Raw genomic sequence first — 22,954 nt, forward strand, 5'->3', positions numbered from 1 at the left:
TTAATCGAAAGTAGGTTAATATACCTTTGTTCTAGTTATAAAATCAACAATATTTTGTCGTGCATAACTTTAGAAAGGCTATTGTTGTATTTCGCCGGTTTATGTGTGAAATAAAGTGTTTAATCACTGGGTCGAACACATCATTTCACAAGAAGTGACTCTACACTCGGTCATCATGGCTGAATTTCTTCTTGTTTAATTATTCTCATCGTTGACTACACTGATCGTTATAAATATATTTTAGAATCAAAGGATTTAAAGTTAAGAGTCGGGAGCAACTATTACTTTGTGACTTCAAGGTTTCTTAAATCAGCTTTTAAAAACAATATAACCTAATGTCAGCATTAAGAAAAAGCTGAATCGTGCCAACACAATAAGACACATGCTGTCTCGTTTCTTATAAATAATACATTATGTACTAGTATTATATAAAGTGAACTCGTGTGAAATAACAAACGTTTGGTGGAATGCTGCCAAGTACAGACTGATCACGTTGTCTGCCAATTTAGTATTTTACTTGTCTCGAATAATTATTCGAAATGGTTCGAGTCGTTTCTAGTGCTAAGTTATGCACCTCACTGCAGCATACTTATAGCTATGACTGTTTAATGTAAAGAGTAATTAAGAAGCACTTTTAATAAAAATTAAACTGTTTAACATGTATCAAGGTAAGGTATGCAGACGAGCTCTAATTAAAGCGTCTCAACTGATTTTCCATTTAAGTTTACAACAAATTTAATATTACGGAAGCAAGATTGAACTTGTCGATCCTAAATACGTATCAGGAAATATCATGACAGCTGTAGTACTTAAGCTGTTGACTAATTCCATCTACCTTTCTCTTAACACATTCCATTATTCTGCTTAAATGCTCAGTTTTACCTCCAATTTATCACAACTTACTTTTCAGCCCAAATCTAGTTGTCATCAGTGAAAGAAAATAAATGCAATAAAATAAAAATGTTTTATTACTTTTTAACATTTTAAATGTTTTCTTAGTTACAATATTTGTTTCAGATTACTTCTAAAAGTTAAAAACTATTTTATCTAATTAATATTATATTACACATAAGTATATAAGCCTAAAATCAGTTGGAAAAATAATATGGTAAATAGTAGAGAAGAAAAAAGGAAAAAAAAAAGCTTTACTTAGTAAATTCTTGCAAGACTTAAAAAAATGGCTAAGTTGGCAATAGTTTATTTTACTGCAAAATTATGAAATATTTCTAAAAAAAAATACTGTTAATTTTGCTGTTCAAAGCATAAGCTTGTACATTGTCTTGCCGGGAGAGAATTGATCGAGTCCCTAGCAGCAGGAACTAAAAGCAAACTTTTTATTAATGTGAGAATAAAAAATGTTTTAAGCCTACTGCTAACAGGTACGGTATTACAAGACAAATAACTGTAACTCTGGATTTTGCCTGTGTTTATACAAATCGTTGCCTTTTCTAGTATGAAAATTATAACTCCTTGTAAAAGTATTTTAAAGTTAGTTTAAGAAATAATTGTTAATAGAAATAACATATAACATATTACTTGTATGGACCTGCCATAACTGTTGTTCAAGAAACAAAATTTTAAAGCATCTTATAGGTCATTATCACAAAGGTAAACAATAATCTTGAATATTTAAATGCTTATTTCCTCCATTAGAGAATTTAGAAATATACAGCTTATTTTAATTTTATTCTGCATTTTTCTCGTATACACAATTTTTTCTCAGAATGAATCTAGAAGATTATTCTTGTGAAATAATTTTACAGCATTTTAGAATATATAGCACATTTAAATGATACAAGTTGATACTAGTTTTTTTCTTATTTTTCCGACTAATATTTAGAAAATCGGTCAACTATTTCATTAATACTTACAATTAAAATATTTATTTTTCAAAGATCATGAAAAATATGTAAAATCACAGTTTTTTCTTATCATATACTAATTTTAATGTTAGTCATTGTATCACGTAATTGTTAAAATACTTAAATGTAATTAATTTATTAATAATCGTATTAAAACTTCATTTCACTTTTAATCAACATCACGCTTATAATTCAGACAAGAAGGCAGTCATTACGATTTTCTTTTGGCACGGTTCAGTTAAGACATTCATCGCTTTTTCTAAATCCGTACATAATCACAATTATTCTTGTCGGTTAGATACAGGCATTCAAATACATCGGTCTTCCTGAGTATACCAATAACTACAATTGCTATGCAATTTTTTAAGTTACGTTTTCACAATTATTCAATTGTTTTTGACTAACTAGTATAGACGTTCCTACTTTGATATGACTTTTAAAACAAGATTGCTTGCACTGATTTGCATTTCATTCATACTTCATCAAATTCGGAATGATTTCACTAATCTACTAAGTTTTTAAATGGTTAAATAGATATTTACAATATTTACACAGATTCATTCCTTTATTTTGGCGGATTGGAATTAATTCTGATATCCTCTTTCATCACAAATAGTGAAGGTCCCATTGCACGGCGAAGAGCTGTCGAAGGCAGGTCTGTAAATGTAAAATAATCAAGTCATTAATCATTCTTGTAACACAAAACTTGTATTAGCTTGTACTTAGGGTTAGTATAAGGAAATTATGAATATGTATTCTATTTTGTATTACTTATATTGAAGACTGCGTACGAAAATCTTATATATAATCGTAATTTATATTATCGGTCACGGCATGCATAAAAATCCTGCAAAATTTACTAGCGCAGAGGCTCTGGTTAGATAAATTGCTATTTTATTTTAACAAGAATGGAGAATATGAACTTCCCTGTTTAAATTTAATGTATTAAAAAAATTACACCTAAGAAGTACTTAAAACTTGGTAAAAGACATTGAAAAATATTAATTGTGAAAACAATAGAGGAATTTGTGGGAGTTTAATGAAATTACTTTTTGTTTTCTTTGGTCCGCGTCGTTTCTGGCAGCAAAAGAACAATGCCACCGCCAACTGCACTCAAGGCTGCTATCGTCACCATCGGCAAATGTTTGTTCAAAGCGGTCTGTAACAAAATAAAAATACTTTTGTACTTATCTCTACTGATTCAAATTTAGTTTATATTCAAAGATTAAACGTAAAATCTGCCCTAAGTCCATAATTAACATCAAAATCTGCTAATTAGACTTTAGAATATTGCAAATGGGAAATTAGTTACTTACCAATTCCCACAAATACGGGATACACATCAGTGCTAATCCTGCAGCTACTTGACTGACACCAACTCCGAGATTTCTTATCAAAGTCGGGTACAGCTCTGCCGTAAATATAGGCATCATCATATTTGAAGAGCCGATCGCGAACTTCCCAACCATCAAGCAAGCAATCATGATCCAATCATCTTCAAAGGAGATTGAGAATAACTCACTTGCGACACAAGCCATTCCACACATGAACATACTTATGAAAATTGGTATCTTTCTCCCGGCTTTTAACAATATCGGAATGCTAACAGCGATCGCTGGTATTTCTACAATAGCAAGGATTATAGAAGTAACATGAAGATTGCCCAAGTTAAAGTTTCCGATGTTCAACAAAAGTCCGTAGTATGCTATGGTCATAGAAAACCAAGCGATGAACAAACAAAAGGTATGCTTTAATAGATATCCTTTGAAAAGCATCACAATACTTGGTTGCTCGGCTTCAGTCTCGGGTTTGCTCAACAATAACATTTTGTCTATGTCGTCGGGTATCGCACGGTTGTTAAATTTAGCTGCTTTAACAATAATTTCCTTTGCTTCTTGAATACGTCCCCTGCCAATTAACCATCTTGGTGATTCAGGTAAAACGAACCTGTAATGAGAGAAAAACTTTGTTTAATAATGATAATCGATAATATTTCCCAATGAAATGCCTTAGAAATAGAAATGTTAAATTCGATTTACGCAATTATTTCTAGCTTTGACTAATAAGGAATTGACCACATTGATGACGTTTTTAAAACAGTTTTATTTTTAGTTACCTTCCATTGTACTTAAATTAAACTTAAATATACTATATTTACCATAGTAATAGCAGGAAGCATCCCGGTAGTGAGAGTGACAGTTGTAAATCTCTCCAATTCGGTAGCAGTAATGAGAGGAGAGACACGATGACGTAAGCCAGTGGCAGAGGGAAGAAATTGCAGACGCCGGCAATTGTCACCCAGTTGCCGCTCACCAATTCAACGGAGAGCACGAATGCTGCATACACCACTGATACGGATACAAGACCCATGATGAGACGCACCGCAACGTACTGGATGTAAGAACGAACCAGTAACGATATTATAGCAAGCACACACTGACAGATCATCATACCCATCAAGATGCGTTTTCGCCCGAATCTGAAAATACAAAAAAATAATAATTTGTGTATAAATATATTAAAAGGTTAAGTTATTTACGGGAGAGTAAAAATGTAGATTCAATTCGTTAATTAGCAATTAATTTATAGAACACTTGTAATTTATTTGTGTTCTTCAATACGAATTATTTATTTAACCGATAGTAACTATCTCTTAAAGTTCAAATTAATCAAACAGTATTGATTACAAAGTAGCATATTATTCAGTCCTTCAAATCCACTTCACTATTTACATGTGTCTCAAATAGTTATACAAGCAATTAGAATGCCACAAACATATATTTCTTTACAATTGTAAAACATATTTATCGAATACGGATTTGGTTAAACTGACAATCTTTGTTAGTCTGTTTGATATGGGCTGGGAAAACCTAATTCACAATCGGTCTGGAAAATTCCATATGTTTTATGTAATTTATTTGTTAGGCTGTGGTTTCATAAATTTGTAAGTGCCTTACTTGTCAGAAATCCAACCGCCCACGACGCCACCGATTCCGACACCGATAAGGAACACAACTTCAGCGAGATTTGTCAATCCTGCATTGTCACATACTAGATTCCATTCTGATATAATCGTTTCACCAACTTCTGATCGATCGTAGTCCCATTGCTGACATTTGAGGAACGAATCGAGGACAGGTGCTGTATTATTTAGTATACTTTCGACAGTAATTCCATTCGGTAATTCACGGACATAGCACGCGTCTACTGGTTGACTGTAATTAATCCAGTTCTCTATTGGCAGACCAGCTAAACTCTCCGGTAATCTACACCAGAACTTCGTAGATTTAGCCTGGAAAATAAAATAAACATTTAAGGAAATGACCAAAAAGTCACACAATGAGACTACGTATGTGTTGCCTAATAATATAGTGTAAATAAGAAAAATACACTGAAAATTTGTTTAGCACAAATTATTACAGGTAAAAATTGGCAGTTGTACCAACATGGTATGATTCGTTGCTATCTTTCCATTACTTATAACTTTGTGGCACTTAGATTTTTGCATTTCTATTAGTTAACAACGATCTGTTTGGCAGTTTTACATTAAGTACTTTCAAATCGTCCATCCGTCATATGCCAAGTTTAAAATGTAAAAAATATATTTTGCTAATACTTTTTCTCTAATTTACAATTTGATTTCATAACCAACAAAAAGATATTAAAGATGCTTGGGAGACTATTCTATGCACGTTTTCATTTATTAAAGTTAGGTATTTTTAAAAGTATAATAACCACCTTAAAGTTTAAAACTTACCGTGAATGTAGGTAAATATATGTGGAATGTGCAAGGGAAGGAGAACATCGCTAGGAGAAAAGTCATCAGTAGCTGCCATCGTCCGTAGTTGCCAATGACTGTAGATACAACATCTTCCGGTTCAGGTCCGGCTGCAACTGATTTCTCTTTGTTCTTTTGACTTGGGATTACTGAAACAAAGAAAAATAGTTTTTGAAATATATTTTATAATTTCATATTTACGAAGAAGGAAGTAAGTAATGACTAATACATGGATCTTATAGACGAAAATACGGAGTTCCATCCCACATTAAATGGAAAAGGGCGAAGAATTTTTAATATATTTAAATAATACATCTTTTATTGAAGGCTAATGTAGTATGTGATAATTATTCTTATTGCTATTTGTTCAAGCGAAAAAGAATCGTTTTATTACAGTATGCATTAGCTTGTTAAATGTCAAAAAGCGCGCCTTTATAAAATGTCATGAAATTATTGATAAATATTTATCAATTTTAAAAGTACACTTTACTTGTATTGACACAATTTTTCCCAATGCGAAATTTTCAAATACAAAGAAGGAAAATGATAAAGCAAAGATAAGTGTATTTGATTATTTAATATTGTAAGCTGGATAACGTTTTATTGCGGTAATATAGCCTCTTTATTCTTTCATATCGGATAAGATGTTACTTATCTGTTTGTTAATGCACATAACTCGCATCATTTATATTCTAATTTATTTTTAGAAGATTATTTTCTTTACAATTATATTATTAGTGTGTGTGTTTTGATATAACATAATCTTGTTGATATTTATTTTTTTTATCTTATAATAAAACACAAAATATTGTGTGTAAAGTTTTATTGTGTTTCTGTTATGAGCAATTTTTTTATTAAGCATATAATCATAAATGATGATTTTTTCCTGAAGGAAAAAGCCTTTTATTTGAAACTTATTGTTTTACACAATTTTCCGCTTAAGTTACACCACGGTAGAAATGAACTGACACTTGTTTGAGAAATTCTACAGTTCATAATAAATAAAAGAAGTATCTTAGTTGAAATAAATAAAACGTATTTCATTCTTTTTAGCTCATATTCTTGTTACGTTCGTTTTTAATGTCAAGGTTAAAAGTTTTTATTTTTTCATTTCATTCAGACCACAACTTTGGTGCAACGAAGCCAAGTTTATTTTATAACCATAGATTATTTGTATTTTTTATATTATAACATAATGCAAACAGGTTACTAAAACAAGACAACAATGCAGTCGTACTAAGAATTTCGAAATATGTTTTCTGGCGCAATAGGTTTTTAGTGTTGCCCTTGACACGTTACTCTTATCATTTTATGTCGCAGAACTTTTAGCCCTTTAAAACTGAGACTAAAAGTGTGGGAAGTATACAATACAGGCCATTTACAAAAAGGATCATTTTAGAAGCCATAAAATCATAAAACGATGTTTTTGATGTTCTCTTTTTAAATTAACAGTATATATTTTCTTTTACAAACGGTAAAGAGCCAAATACAGGGTGCATTGTCAACTGTTTGCGTATGTAATTTCATTTAATACTATGAAACAAAAGCCAATTGTTTCTTACATTCGTTGCGTGCACATTTTCATTATTGTTAATAACCAATTTATGGTTATGTCGAATGAAAATTCTATTGAAAAAGTGTACATTAGTTGGGAAAGATAAATGTTTTTTATTCACAGATAAATAAAACAAGATAGCTATTGCTATAATTACTATACGTAAAAATTGCCATTGTCATTATCAGAAATTATGCGCATATCGTTGTTGTGACAGCAAATAATATAAAGATTTGGATTTAATTATCATGCTCTTAATCTCTATCAGCTTTATCAATTTTTTCGTACATTTTTCCTGTTACACATAGTACGAGAAAATAATTAACGATACTAAAAGTATATTGAAAATATTAGAATAATCGTTTGGTTTTTAAATTATGTTTGTTTAAGAAAACTAGGAATTCCGTTTTATAGCTTAGAATGTAATGTTAATCTTAGTGCGATTAACTACGTAATTAAATATACATACGAATGTTATTAAATAAATTGTTTGCTCTCATTAAGGGTCAGTGTTATATGAATGTTAGTTGTTGGGTTCAAATGAGTTAAAGGTCGTTGTTGATCTTGACCCACTTCTTGAATACGTAATTTTCTCATGTGTGAATTAAATTTCTAGTAATACCCTTGTAATTCAAGAAATATTTTACTATAGTAAAACTAACCAAATAGTGTTTTGAGCACGGTTTTTGATATTATTTATTTTTTATTTTTACATACAGCTTTTCAAATTTTATAGTTGACAGTATTATTGATACTTTTCATTTCTTTAAAATTAGAATGTAGCATTTATGTTGCTGTTTTAGATAAAATCTAATCTTAAGTGTGTATAATATCTTTTATCAGTTTTAATATATTTATATTGAGACCGGATTATTGGGATATATTCGTAGTATATTTTGGTAGCGTTTATTACCGAGGTCGGTTCCGCAAACTTTTTGATTCATAATTTTATTGATGCAGTCTAACAGAACTCGTTTATATTTTGTGACAATGTAACCCGTCGTCTACTAATATATATATACTATTAATAATAGTAGAAGACTACTATGTATTATTACATTTACATTCTGTTATAGTTGCACACTTCGTACGCCTAACAATTATTAGGTTTGTCGTGGCGCGGCGACGCCTTGACAATGATCTTCTATGCAACGTTAATAACCTATGGTCAAGGCTCTTTTGTTTGTTTTTGTTTTATTAACTTGCAGATGTTTGTGGATGCATTTTACAGATAAGAATTATATATCTTACTTCTAACTAATATTGAAAATGCGAATGTTTGGATGGATGTTTGTTTGAAGGTATCTCCTGAACGGTTGCCTGGATGTCGCTGAAATTAGGAATAGATGTAGAACATAGTCTGGAAGTTCACATAGGCTACTAATTAAGATATTTTTAATTCCGTGCAGACGGAGTCGTTGGCGACAACTAGTAGTATATAAAATACGTTATTATACACACAGCATTGCAAATTAAAGCTAAAGCTTTTTATTAACATTGTTAAAAAAGAAACAAAACAAACTCAATGGAATGTAACAACGTAATGCCAGGCTGGATGCTACGTTACGAATTTCTAGAATTATTTAGTCAGTTCGGAAACAGAGGTTGAAACATTCTATCCAATCTCACTTCACTTTGTATAACTTCATTGTTAGTAATATTATCTAGCAAATGTCAAAGCATCATACAATACTGGCATTTATGACAGTAGCAAGTACTGTTGTGTTCGTATCATTCGTGGTATAAACAAGTGCAATGGGCATTAAAACATTATTCTTCATCTTGCGGACAGCGTGTTACAATAAGGGTCAAGGTCGCTTGCATATTGATTACACTAATACAATACAATTTGTGCAATTTCATTTCTGATTTCACTTTAATTTTTACGCGATTTTCACAAAAATGTGACTGAGTTCTTTATGACTAGAGAACAAAATTTCCCTTATGTATTTCATTTACACAATACTAGCTGAAAGAATGCGTTGCATGCCAAAGCAAAAAAAAACATATATAAGAGTGTCCTTTACACTTTAAAATCTTTATTTGAACTTAATATAATGTAAACATTTTGCGTTGATTATGATTTATGAATTAAAAGAGATTTCTCGTAAGAAATGTGGGCGTTTTTGCGTCTTACGGTTACTTAAGTTTCTTAGCATCGTGAGTGCGATTCATAACTCATTGATACGTTGTCGTTTGTGCGTTCGTTTGTGTTATTGAATGAATACATAATCACTTATATGAAATAAACTGACTATTGCAACGTTCACACATTCATATTTATACGTCAATCTGACAACTAGTGTAGTCATCGAATTAAGTATCATTCGGGCATTTATCATTACTTAATATTTGAGTATAGTTTCTCACACATAAATAAAATAATTCCTCGGTTGATTTCTTTTACGGAAATGAATCTAGTTACTTTTTGAATGGTAGATAAAATTGCTTTGCCACATAATATTACAAATTTATAAAATTGATAATATTATGTTGCCTTTTACATGTATATCACATTTCTGAACAATCGACATTGACCGACTTTCAAATCTTAGATTGATTTTCTACAGTAATATTAATAAATAAATGCAATAGTAAGTAAGAAGTTTTGTTTATTTTGTACGTAGAAAACAACTGGCCTTTAATAAGTTGATACTTGATCTTGTTAAATAAGAAAACATATTCCTTAACCACATTTTCATGATGTTTCTTTGTTTTCAACACAAACAATACGCTGTTAAAGTTTGGGATCATAGTTATTACACTCCTTGAGTACCAAAGTTAATAAAACGGTAATGTATGAAAAAATTATAGAGATTTTATGCGTATTACATACCAAGTAAATAACAATATTTGGATTTTACTGGTGTTACAAACCAAAGAATCTAATCACATTTTACTATTAATTTACTTGTACAGAATCTATAAATTGAAGAAATTAGGATAAACAAAAAATATATGCAACCAAATTAGCATTTCTTAGCGGTGTCTTGCCATAAAAAAAACAATTAAAGCACCTACAACGCATCGATAGGTCGATTTCCTATTGCCCTATAAAAAATATGGTCCCGATTCGTCATCGTTCTGCATGACATCATTTTATACATAAATGTTAACATCGTATCCAGTGACCCGACAAATTAGATTTTACGTCGTCCACAGGAGAACTTAGCTTTGTAAACACGTTGATGAATCCTAGACACATGATATCCATATAATTGTAGACGTGCAACTCTTCAATGCGTTTCCACAGCTTAAAGATAATTACAAAATCATATTTTGAAACTGAAATAAATATATTCAAAATGCATCTGTTATTTATGTATTATATAATATGTTTATTACCTATTATGCTGAGCTCTAGGAATAGTAAATATTTGACCTCTTTCTAAATTTTTTATCAAAATAAATGGAACCTAAAGAAGCCTACAGTCTAAATTAAATTCATTTTGCTATCAAAATAAACGAGTAGTTTCCGTATGATAGTAGGTCAGTATTTTTATTGTTATCAGTCAAATATGTTCTACAATTATGTATTACAATCTCCATACTTTAATAACGCTTTATGTATTTGACTGAGAAATAGTACTAACTACAGACGACGTATAATGAACTATTAAAAACAATCAAGACGTCATAAATTGATAAAATGATGGAATGTATATGTGTTGTAGTTCCTTGTATTGTAATAGTTTATGTTAGGTGTTATATTACTGAGGTACTAGGCGTCCGTGTTGCGTTAGGGGACGTCTCCGGAAGCAGATGGAATTGATTGGACGCGATCCTACCGCTCGGTCACTGTTCTCGTTATTCAATCATCTAGCGCAAATCATTATTCTACGATACGACTACGATCTACACCAAATTGTGCGTTCTACTAATGTAAGCTAATGCAAACTTTGTAAAAAATCTCTATGTTTACTTTAAAAGATTTTTTATAATTTATTTAATTAACCATCTCTTGGTATGCTATGTTTCGGAAACTGTGTATGCCCGCTACTGAGATCTCCTGCAGCCAAAACGATTTGGAAAAACGTTGATATCAACAAAATCTATTTCCAGATAATTATAATAATAATATACTAAATGTACCATTACGTACAATTAGTCAGATTTCTACATAACAATAAACTTTTAACTTTTAACAATAAACAAACCTAATCTGCCTTTAGTTTACCTGTTTGTCTTATTACAATTCTGTAGAACGCTTTAGGACGATCTAATGTCACTAGGATAAAAGTAAGGATATTACTACAGGAAATAAAAGGTCACAGATCAAGGCTAGCTACGACATCTGTTACACTTTCCGCATACTTATTAAAATAGAACAAAACAAACAATACTTGTATTTCCGGAATGTAGTAAGCAAATTATTCATTACTTTTTTCTAACTCTTTTAATTCGTTACTATCGCTGAGATAGCGAAAGAAAAATAAATAGAATCAAGTCAATAATTTGCACGAAATATTCATTTTACACGCGACAAAGACTTCTTCAAAACTCGATTTTAAAATATGCTCAAAACTTTCAACTGGTTCAATTGACCGGAAAGAAGTGTGACACAACTGTGACAAATGCCTCGAGTATTGTAAGGAGGTCAGTCTTTATTGGTGAAATAATACATAGAAAGAACAACACTTGTATTTGTTTTACTTACTCCATAACTATATAGACTGTGTACCAACACTATTTGACATCCCTTACCATTCCCACATTATGAAAAGGTTAAGACGTATATTTAAGCTTAAAAGTATTTAAAACACTGTCTAAATTTTCAATGGTATAGCCCTTACCGTGAGTTTCAGAGACCAAAATTCCCGTTTAAAACATTGTTGTCTCTGTTTTGTCACATATAATTACATTTATGATGATATGTTTCTACAAATTTTGGTCTCGGAAACCAACGGTGAGTGTTCCAGCGGTAAGAACTAACAGAATAACTTGTCGCCTCGTAACTTATCAGTTAAACCTTATGTGAACTTGAAATTGATTTTATTTCATAAATCATTTTGTGTGAACATACGATAACTGTCTTATTATAAATATACAGACGGTAATCAAAAAATAAAATTCAATTTCACTTCCTAGTTTACGTTGACGTGTATGACAAAGTATACGAGCGACATTCGCAAATTATCAATGTATTACTAAAAATATTATTATTGCTTACAATCTTTATAAATCTACTATGTAAATGTTATAACGGTAGTCTAAAAATAAATTTAGTCAATTTTTAAAAGGTTAACTACAGCGATTATGAATTAAAGTATATCTCAATGTCGATCTGAATTTAAATAGCAAAATATAGAATAAAAATAAAAAAAGTTGCAATAAAATTGCTTAAAACGAAAATTTATCGTAAAAATATCTAAGGTTAGTGAGGCTCTTAACAATTGTTGTTTGAGAACAAATTATTATTTTTATAATATGTTTGATTTTTATTTTCCTATCTGAAACTTTGTAAATACTTCATTTTGCGAACAATTACTTGGTTACTGATAAACGAAAAGTCTGTGATTTCTTGGTATACTAAATTAGCACAATTTAAAGGGCATTTTAGTTAATAGTTGCTACTTAGAAGAACATTATAGTTACGGACTGTGCAACATGCAAATCTTAATTATCGTAAAGTTTACACTACGTTACGGTGAATTAATATTATAACTGCTATACTAAACGTGTTATTTTTATTATCAAACGATGTCATGCGTATGAAATAAAGAAAAAATTGTTTATCCTGCACAGGTCTAAATAGGGGAATGAAATTTGATATCCAAAAATATTTTTCACAGGTTAGTGATGGGACCCAGAGACTTGAAATTTTGTTGCGACGTAGGTGAGAATCATGAAAATTTCGAGCAAGTGACTAGTGAATATGTATATGCAGAGATGTTTTTCCTTCATCAGATTTATTTGAAAATGTTCATAAAGTTTGTTTTAGACTATTAAACTCCTCGCGCTCAAAGTCCCGGACAACAGCTGATTTCCTTATAGACATCTGATTAAATACTTTAACTTAACCAATTAAATAATGTTTACGCATTTCTTTGTAGTAGTTTAAAGTAACTGTTTTCAAGTACATTTAATTGAGGAAATAAGAAATATGAAAACACTATAACTGTGCACAGATTTAAGCAGAAACGATTATTGGATATATATTTAGAGCAATTTTTTAAGGACAACTGGTCTGTAAGGTAATAGCCTAGAGACTTTCGGACTTAAACGTTGACCTTATGATACAAATATATGAGTATCAGATAAGGAACGAATTGAATAACATTCTGTGTCGACTAATGTAAACAAATGCACAAATTAGTTTTAAATATATTTGCAACTTATTTTAGAACATATACAATATCTCTTAAAATAGCATAGTCAACGGAATTGAAATCAATCAAAATAGATTCTCACTTCTGTCTTACTACCACCGCCTTAAGAGTTTACTACGAAAAAGTTTATTTTCCAAATTATCTTCCTACGATCTTTATCATATTTTTCTTTATCTTCATAGCAGATTCTATCCTTTTTTATATGTGAACCTTTTCAATGGTATTACAAAATTATTTAACAAAGGTATTTTGATTACTGTAGACTCTCATTTTGAACTATCCCCTGTGTTGCTTTTGTTTTTATTTTTGGCACAATTTTTTTGGCGTTTTAATAATTAAAATGACAACGTCTTAGGAATGCATGTCGTAGCGTAAGTAGCTCGAAATACGAGACTTAAAAGACCTTCTCATTTATTCATATCTCTTTGAAAGTGTGAGTGTTACCTTGGATAGATGGCTAAGACCGATAAGTGTAATCGTTACAAATCTAGATATATTAAGTAAATTGTTTTCGTTCTTTATCGAACTGCATCTATACTAATATTATAAAGCGCAATGATTTGTTTGTATTTTTTTTGCTTTGTAAAGGGCTCCTAGACTAATGAACCGATTTTAAAAAAATACTTCCATTGTTACGAAGTAACCTAACCCCGGATGACATGTGATATGATTATTGCTATTTTTTTTTTAATTTTACCGAAGCTACGAGCAACTGCCAATTTAAAAAAAATACATATTTGATTTCTCGTAAGTTTGTCCAATTTTTTTAATCATGTTAAAAGGATAGAATTTAATGATAATTGTACATGTAAAACTAGTGTTATTTACATGATAGAGGCGCGTTTGCAAAGATCCGGCAATGGGTGGTGCATAAAATTGCATGTTCCGACACGAAGTGAACGGATGTTACGACACATGTGTTGTGAAAACAACATATTCAGTTTTGCCTACAAGATTAAATTATAATTTATACGTTAGTTTTTGCACAGAAACTTGTTTTTTGTAATATTTGCTAGTGAATTTATGTGTATTTAAGAGCATTTAACTAGAAAATCATAAACTATAATTTCCTTCTTTTAATTTATCTGTTTTGAATAATGTGAATTAGATAAATTGCCAAATAAAATCTTTTTATTTCTTAATTTTTATTATATTAATTACGAATAAAATAATATTTATGAATATTTTTAAGTAACCTTAAAATTTTTAATATTTATTTATCTGTTGTATCTACACTTTATATTTTGAGATTATCCTTTAAGGAAGTTTAAAATTGTTCAAAACCAAAGTAATAAAAACAATATTGTTTTAAAAATATCACAGCGTGAAATAACTTTAAATAAGGTAGTCATGTATTTATAGTAACAAAGGATATCTTGATTCTTATTTGTTTAAAAAAAAATGTATGAAGACCGTAATAATATATGCCAAGATTATTCAGTTAGACCGGATTAAGGTTAACTGGTTGAATCATAATTCTAAATTGTATGAATCAAGAGTGAAAATTGTCTCTCTTCAATGTTTCTCAATCTGTGGTTAGTAAACTAAAATCATTTCGGGTTTCATTCGAGTAAAATTAACTTTTAATTTACGCAAATAAATGTTTAAATAACAGCACATATTGCCGACAACATAAAAGTTAGTGACCAAAGATTACCTAATTCAAAGTCCATATTACTTTTTCTTTTTTTTAATGTTTAGGAACCACTGACTTATCCGGATGTTGGTAAGAACAAGTGAATGAATACCGGCCTAGTATTTATAAGGATGTCATTAGGTATTGTGTTACAATAGAATATAATTCTGCACGTGTACATTAATTGTAACGGTAATATGTAACGTTTATTAATATAAATCTATTTATAGGTCTAAGGCAATTCCGACAATTATTCCTTGCGAAGAGAAAATTCCAGACGCGGGGACCCACACCAGGTCTCCTTCAATCTGTGTTAACAGCAATAATTACTTTGAATTAGAATTGATTTACAACAGTTGTTTGTGGAAATAAACATGTTCCCGAGTAGACTTTTGTATGAAAATGTTCAACTACGTGATTTGAATGTTGAGCGATGCTTTTAGGGTTAGTTATTTGAAATGGCAATTCCAATGCTCTCGAGAAAATTAGTCGTGATAAAAGGAATATGAAATTGTCGCCATATTATGGAAAAACTTGGAACTAATAGTTTTCCGTATAAAAGAAAGTGACGTATTGTAGGAAACGATTGAAGCGGGCTAGAATTTTATATTCTTGAATAGGACATAGCTATACGCAATACATAAATCCGCTTAGCATCTTTTCTTCTAATTGTTATGATAAAACAATTTAGTCTCAATTTATCCTTGAACTTTTTGTACACTCAAACAGGATGTAATTCAGCGGTTTTGATATAAGATTGTAATTGTTTTTCAAATAAGTTCAGTTTAGGTTGATAAACATAATGATTGTCAGATTTTTTGTCCATTAATAATATCCTCCTTAATAATGCTATAATAATTGTATTTCTATAAATTCGATTGCAGTAGATTTACACTAAATTTGATAAAATCATTTTTTTTATCAAAAGACGACAAAAAATATTATGTTTTCTACACAAGCCGACTAAACATTTTGCTCTTTGAATGTAATTTGTCAGAGTTTTTTTATTTTTGTTTGTTAAAAGATACATCATCGCAAACAGCAATTATTTATTTACATAGCTTTTAATTATAACAAAGTGATGAAATATGTTTGAAAGTAGGTTGCAGACCTGTCCTTTGTAAGAAGCTATAATGGCCGTACATACGGATCGCCTTGACCGGGGAATGAGTACCCACTCTCCCAGAACTGTCACAGAAATCTACCACAATTTATTATTTAGTTATGCGTTAGCAAAGAGATATCTTACTAATAAATGCGAATGTTTAGATAGATGGATGGATGGATAGATGGATGAATGTTTGTTTAACGGGCTCTCCAGAACGGCTGTTGAAATTTTGCATAGATTCAGATCATAGTCTGGAAGAACACATAGGCTACAAATTAAGTTTTTTTAAGTAAATTAAGTTTAACTATGAAGTAGAAGAAAATTGTGCTGAAATATTAATCTTCGTTGCTTTTGTTCCGTATTTTCTGTACGTTTATCCTTTTATTAGCCATGAAAACATAAGTTAAATAGCAGTGTTCATATAGTGTTCGTAATTTCCAAGGATTTATTCAAACCGTAATGTCAGAGATATAAATAATTAAGAATATTTAAATCTAAAGTCGTAATTACAAAAAATATTCAAGTTAATATATTTAGTTATGAATAATTTGCTTCATATTAAAATATTATAATTGTTCTTATTTAGGCCTATAAGTAATTAATTACTCCAATAAACTTTATGAAAATTTGTAAACGTTTTGTAAAGGAACTTGTTATCCTTCAGTATTTTACGTAATTTGTTTATTAAAGTATAATTAACGGTTATTTTTTTTAAACAAAAAGTTATTATTGGCTAATAATTAAAATATTTATAATGCGGTATTATTAAAGTTGTGTTAAGGAAATCAACATAGCTTATTGGTTTATGTTGATTAAAAACATTTTCATGGTATAACTTTCATTATTAGCATGCATTTTTATGCAGAAACTGTAGTCGTAATTTAAAGTTTACATAACACGGAACCTATATTGTTTTAATTTATATATTTGGCGACTACTAGGCCACTTGGTAATAATATAAATCCTTTATAGTTATTATAATATAACATAGCGCATTGTTTTAATGGAATTTCTATGCATATCACGTGTTTCGAACCAATAAATGTTATTCACGTGCTTATGATAAATATAATATTTATTGTTTCTTATTTTTTTTAATACAATTTAAGTTGTTTGTAGCGGCCAAAGTCATTTGATCTTGAATTATTTTTGCTTATCCGCGATGTTTTAGATAAACATTTTTAATCTGTTTAATTTAAATGTAACCGATCTAAAGATCGCAATAGTAATATAAAAACCCATGGTCTATTGCTAAGAGGATATTGGAATATTTTTTGAACTCAGCTTCATGAAAAGTAATAAATAAAAGTAAAATAGTAATAACATATAAGAAAATAATTTTCGGATCAAGGATTGAATATTGGTTTCGTTTATAAAAGAGAATGTCGAAAGTGTTGCACTGTTTCAGTAAAACATAATCAGAATCGACTGCTACAGATCCGTGATTTCTTAAGGAATTCGTAAGCTTGCATTCAGTCAAATTAAATTAACATGTTATTACTTTTTTGAAAACAACAAGTGTGGGAATTTTTTATCAAAGGTCCTTTTACGAAATTCTTTTTTTATATCATAAGGTAGCAAACGACCAAGCGGTCGCCTGATTTCTTCGAAATAGCGAAGTGACCACTGCCCATAGTCATCGGCACTTGCAGATGCGTTGTATACCTTAAGTCGACGTAGGACGACGACGTAGACTCAATCAGGATATTGCAAGGGTTTGTGAATGTTTCATTTAAATAATATGTGATAAATAATCGCGTCTATAGTAATGAGTTGATAGTTATAATTAAGACCATAGTACAGGAAATACTAGAAATATTTGCAATCATAAAAGTAGAGCAGTATTAAGAAATAGGCATTAAAAAAACTGGTTGAATGGTTTTAAGTGACAGTTCTTATTATCATTCGATGGCGACATAATGTAAATGAATTTAAAAATACGATGTAAAATTTCGTATCCTCAGTATAAAACTAATTGAATGTTTGGATATTATAATATATATCCTAATGAATTTATAGAAAGTTGTACATACATAAGTAGTTAGAAATTTAGTTTTATTAAGGTTATTAAGTGTTAAGTGCATTAAATATCTTATATCATTGAAGTTGTGTTTAAGTTAATAAATACAATATGTTTTCAAATAATGTATTTGGGATCCCATAATATTATTAAATCACCATGTATATTATTTAAGGATATCTATTAGCTTTGTTGATTACTTTTATTGAAACTAATTATGTTGACACGTGCTTTTAACTAAGTAGCAAAAGATAGCGCTACTGTTATGGTACTAATCAGGCGACATTGAGTTGTCGAAGTATGTAACCGTCTGAGGGAAAGCAGGCGTTATGTCCTACAACTACATAAACTACTTGAATCTCTTTGATTACAAATCATTTTATTTGACTCATTCTATCACATTATATCAGTAACTCCATCTAGAGTATATACAAATATCTACTAGAGTCATCACGGTCGTGTAGATAAGATTTTTCTACTATAATGTTTTTACGAATTTCTTCTTTAGTAAACAAGTGGTATATGTACACCGTAGTCATATCTTAAATTGTATATTATCAATAGGTGCCTATGATAATTTATAGATACGTCATTGAACGATGCCAAGGTAAGATGCTACTTGACATAAACATGTTGCACGTAACTTTGGATTTTGACTGCAGTTACTCTGTACACTTGTGTTGATAAAATTTTGATCTGTCTATTCTTTTGTACAAACTAATATTATAAATAACAACTAATGTTATAAACAAAAGACAATGATATGACATAAACAGAAACTATTAAATTGAACAAACTATAGAATCGATACTGAATTCTATCTTGGTATACAAACCTTCACTTATATTATTGGCTTGTAGTTTTGTTATGTGGTTTTGATTAAAAAAAAGTAACCTTGAAAATAAGTTTCAGTTAAGATTTTGTCATAATACTGAATTCAAAAAGTTGCTTTACATTAGCATAATAACTGGTAGAATGTTGTTACTAAAATAATATAACATAGGAGAATTTATACGCTAAGATACCATTACTTACAGTATCGCTCTTCCTCAGAAAAGTCGTTTTACGTAGTTCTCCATACTAAAAATAAGTATTATTTTCAAGTATTAACATACATGCTTGCTAATCTTTAACTACATACTTCCGTGCGAAAAGAGATAAGGCACGAATTATCTACAAGGAGTTAAAAGATCAACCCCGAGACACGTGCTCCACTAACATTGCTTATTGGTCTTATCTTTATAAGATTTGTGTTTTCTTGGTATTTACATAATTTTATTATTGTCTTGTTAAAGGTTATGTCTAAATCCCAATGTCTCAAAGGGACAATAAAAAACCTTTTTGGTTTTCCAAGGTTTACGGCTTAAAATAAATAAAGAGGAAAACAGACTTCCGAATTCTATTTCCGAATTTATGCACTCAAAATGTACATATTTTTATATTTTTTTTTATAATACTTTTTAAATTTTGAACTTAGAACTTAGTTTACTGACAGCTCTCAACATAAAAGGACTACTATATATGCCTACAGAAAAAAACTTGCATTAAAATGGCTGCATTGACGTTGTATCAAAAAGGTTACAACTATAGAATGCCAAACTTATCTGACCCGGTGGGAATAAGTGACACCAAATAACAATAGCTTATTAATGCCCTCTTGCCCAAAAAGATCCTCGACCCATAGTAGTAATTATTTTGCTTAACTAGATTTTACATATTTTCTACAACATTTAATCGTGATAGCAGTGCTATGTGCTATCACATCTGGTCAGATATGTTTGTCGGACTATAAGACTGGATTTTATAGAAACAAAATCACACATAAACAAAGACTTGACCTTGCTCTACCGAATATGACTGATGTTGAATTTATATCGGCTTGCATGCAGATTTAACGATGCGTATATTTATATTATAATTTATTCAAGTTACATTGAACTGAGGATCTGTACTAAGATTTGTCTAAAGAAAACTATTTAGATACAATTCCACTTTTAAAAATATTCTATTTATTTCTTGTATGAAGAATTGTAATATGAAGAATTGTATAAGACTAGTGTTATTAATTAATGAGTTAATAATACTTTGACATACAAGATGATATGAATCTCTTTCTCAAGGTAACAATTATAAACCTGAAGCTGTATTTTTTTTAATCTTATGCCCTAACATTTTCATGTAAATTTTTTTTTTTTACATTTAATGTCTCACAATGTGAGCAAAAAATACTTTTAAGATTAACATTGCGATAATATTTACGAAGTACTTTTTTAAAATTTTTGACCATACTGTATATTTTAGTTCACTATCCCAATAAAAGGAACGTTCCAGAATACGATAGAAATGTTAAGAGTAGCTTTAGATACAAAGCGAAAACCAGCAGTAACCGGTTCCAAGCTTGCACTTTACTACTAAGATGGAATATAATAAAAAATTAAAATCTTAAGAGGGTATATGTAATATTTGAATATGTACCTAGATTTTTAATACGATATTACCGTTGTTATTCCACGTAAACGTTTATTTAAATTCGAGCTAATAAGGACGCGTATTTCAAAAGCAACAAAATTGTGCATAGTTTATTTTACATTGTTCGAGATACGACTGATGTAAAGTTAAAATATTTTACAAACGAAGCACGTTTTTCATATTCCGTAATGCAAGAAATAAATAAAGACGTAACACAATTGTTGTCACAGCTTAACTAGGTGATTTTTAGAGACAAAGGATTTTAACTACTCATTTAAATTCGATTGGTTTGCTAAGAAGTCTATTTCTGTAATATTCGTTTCGTTCTGGTTAGAAAAATTTATATTCCTTAGTAATAACTTTTTTGTAAATTTATTAAACATTGTTTAGAAAAAGAATCAAATAAATTTCCTAACATTTTCAGCACTCTATCATAAAGAAAACCTAAGTAAAAAAGGTTAAATACTTACTCTTAAATAGACCCATCTTGAAGCATTTCCTCATGATGCTAGGAAAATTTTTATTTCCCTCTTCGACCATGTAGAATCGCACTACTTTTTAAATTGATTACTAAAATATTTTTAATTTAAGTATATTAAATTATAATTTATATAAAAGTTGAATTCGATCGTAATTATTATTTAGGAAAACGCGGGAAAATCTACAGTAGAAGCGAGCGTAGCGTATAACCGTTGCAAAGTGTTTGTATCGTTAGACTGAAAGCAGCTCAAGCGCCGGCCGGCTACACTCATTGCCACGCTCCTTTTAATATCACAATCACAGTTAATCCATTATTAAACACCTTATATACAAACGCAACTTATCTACATGTAAGTCCTGTACGGAATGTTTGTTTTTATAATTCGTTTAGGAAGTAATTAATTACTCACCGGAAACTGATAATGTGCATTTTGACTGAAGTGAAATTTGTATTAACACATATTGCTATCTCTATCTATATCCATATATCTATATCTTGTCAAACAGAATTTAAAGGATAACAATATGTATTAATAAAAGTTATCAATGGAGTTCTGGGTATAGATTCAGTCTTTATCAAAAATGACATAAACAGTTAGGCTAATTACAAGAATCTAATAAAGTAACAATGACTTTTGATATTATTTTATCATTGTTATAACAATGTTTAATTCAGGTACTTAGTAGTATATTTTACTTTTGGAATAAATAAAAGTCACAGTATGATTGTTCCCTAACTGATTCCCAACGTTTACTTAGATTTTGATGAAACTTTAGTATTATGTATTGTACGCCAGAAAAAAAAAAGCATTTTTTTCCATTTAATGAAGCATTATTGCTTGCACTATGACATTATTTTAATAGTTTGTGTAATAACGGTATACTAGGTTATGTTTTGAAAGGGACATTAAGTACGTTGTACCAGCCACGATATTAATAGGCTTCGAAGGCGAGAGAAGTTTCTACAAAGATCCTGTCTAAAACTAGTCGGTGTGCCGTCGAACTTACTCGAAAATATTGCAAACTGGACGCTCATTTATGATGGCAACATTTAAATTGTTATAATGTGTTTTGAGCATTCATTTTTGCATGTGTGCAAGGAACAAAAACTTGCAGCTTTTAATTTGCATTATAAAGCTAGGTTTCTTGTTGCGTGTTTTTATTTATTTCTAATCTAAAGGTCGTAATCGGCGAAGTATGCATGATACAAATATATTCAAACGCAAGTAGCAATGACCTCTTCAACCTTGACCGATATTTCCGGAAATAACTATACTAATCTAACCATACCTATACATGATGCTGATTACCTTTATCTTGGCAATAAGGCCATATTGGTTTGTAATTTTTTTTTTTTATAAAATATTAGCAGATTTTTTGTGTAAATTTACTAATATTTCTTGTACCATTCCAACTAAGCTCTATGCTTGTGCTAGGATATGGTTTACGACAATAGTCGAATGGCGGGATTCAAACCCCCGACCTCGTGGTCGGAAATCCGTACCCTTAACCATAAGGCTTTTGACGCTAAATTACTTACTATATTACTTACATTATATTCGTTAGTTCGTTTTTCTGCTTACTTTAATAATTTCGAGGATTTTGCAAATAAGTAAGTAAAGTAAGATTGAAAAGAGCTATTCCAGTTTCTTAAATGTGTAGAAGTTGTTGATTCTTGTTACAATTTTATGGCCAATTAGTTAAATATGTGAGCATT

At 30.0% G+C, this 22,954-nt stretch overlaps 1 protein-coding gene across 1 annotated transcript; it reads right to left on the reverse strand.

The window, feature by feature from the left end:
* Nucleotides 1-1,939: 1,939 nt before the first annotated feature.
* On the reverse strand, nt 1,940-21,516 carry LOC106121950 (organic cation transporter protein). Its single transcript, XM_013317784.1, has 7 exons — nt 21,228-21,516; nt 5,620-5,789; nt 4,820-5,154; nt 4,021-4,341; nt 3,179-3,809; nt 2,912-3,021; nt 1,940-2,519 (listed from the first exon to the last, which is right to left on the reverse strand). Exons 1-7 carry the CDS (start codon nt 21,295-21,297, stop codon nt 2,447-2,449), a joined length of 1,710 nt encoding a protein of 569 aa, XP_013173238.1. The 5' UTR covers nt 21,298-21,516; the 3' UTR covers nt 1,940-2,446.
* Between the last annotated feature and the right edge of the window lie 1,438 nt (nt 21,517-22,954).

The sequence above is a fragment of the Papilio xuthus genome, unplaced genomic scaffold (genome assembly GCF_000836235.2).
Source record: "Papilio xuthus unplaced genomic scaffold, Pxut_1.1 DF826933.1, whole genome shotgun sequence".
NCBI classification, from domain to species: domain Eukaryota; kingdom Metazoa; phylum Arthropoda; class Insecta; order Lepidoptera; family Papilionidae; genus Papilio; species Papilio xuthus.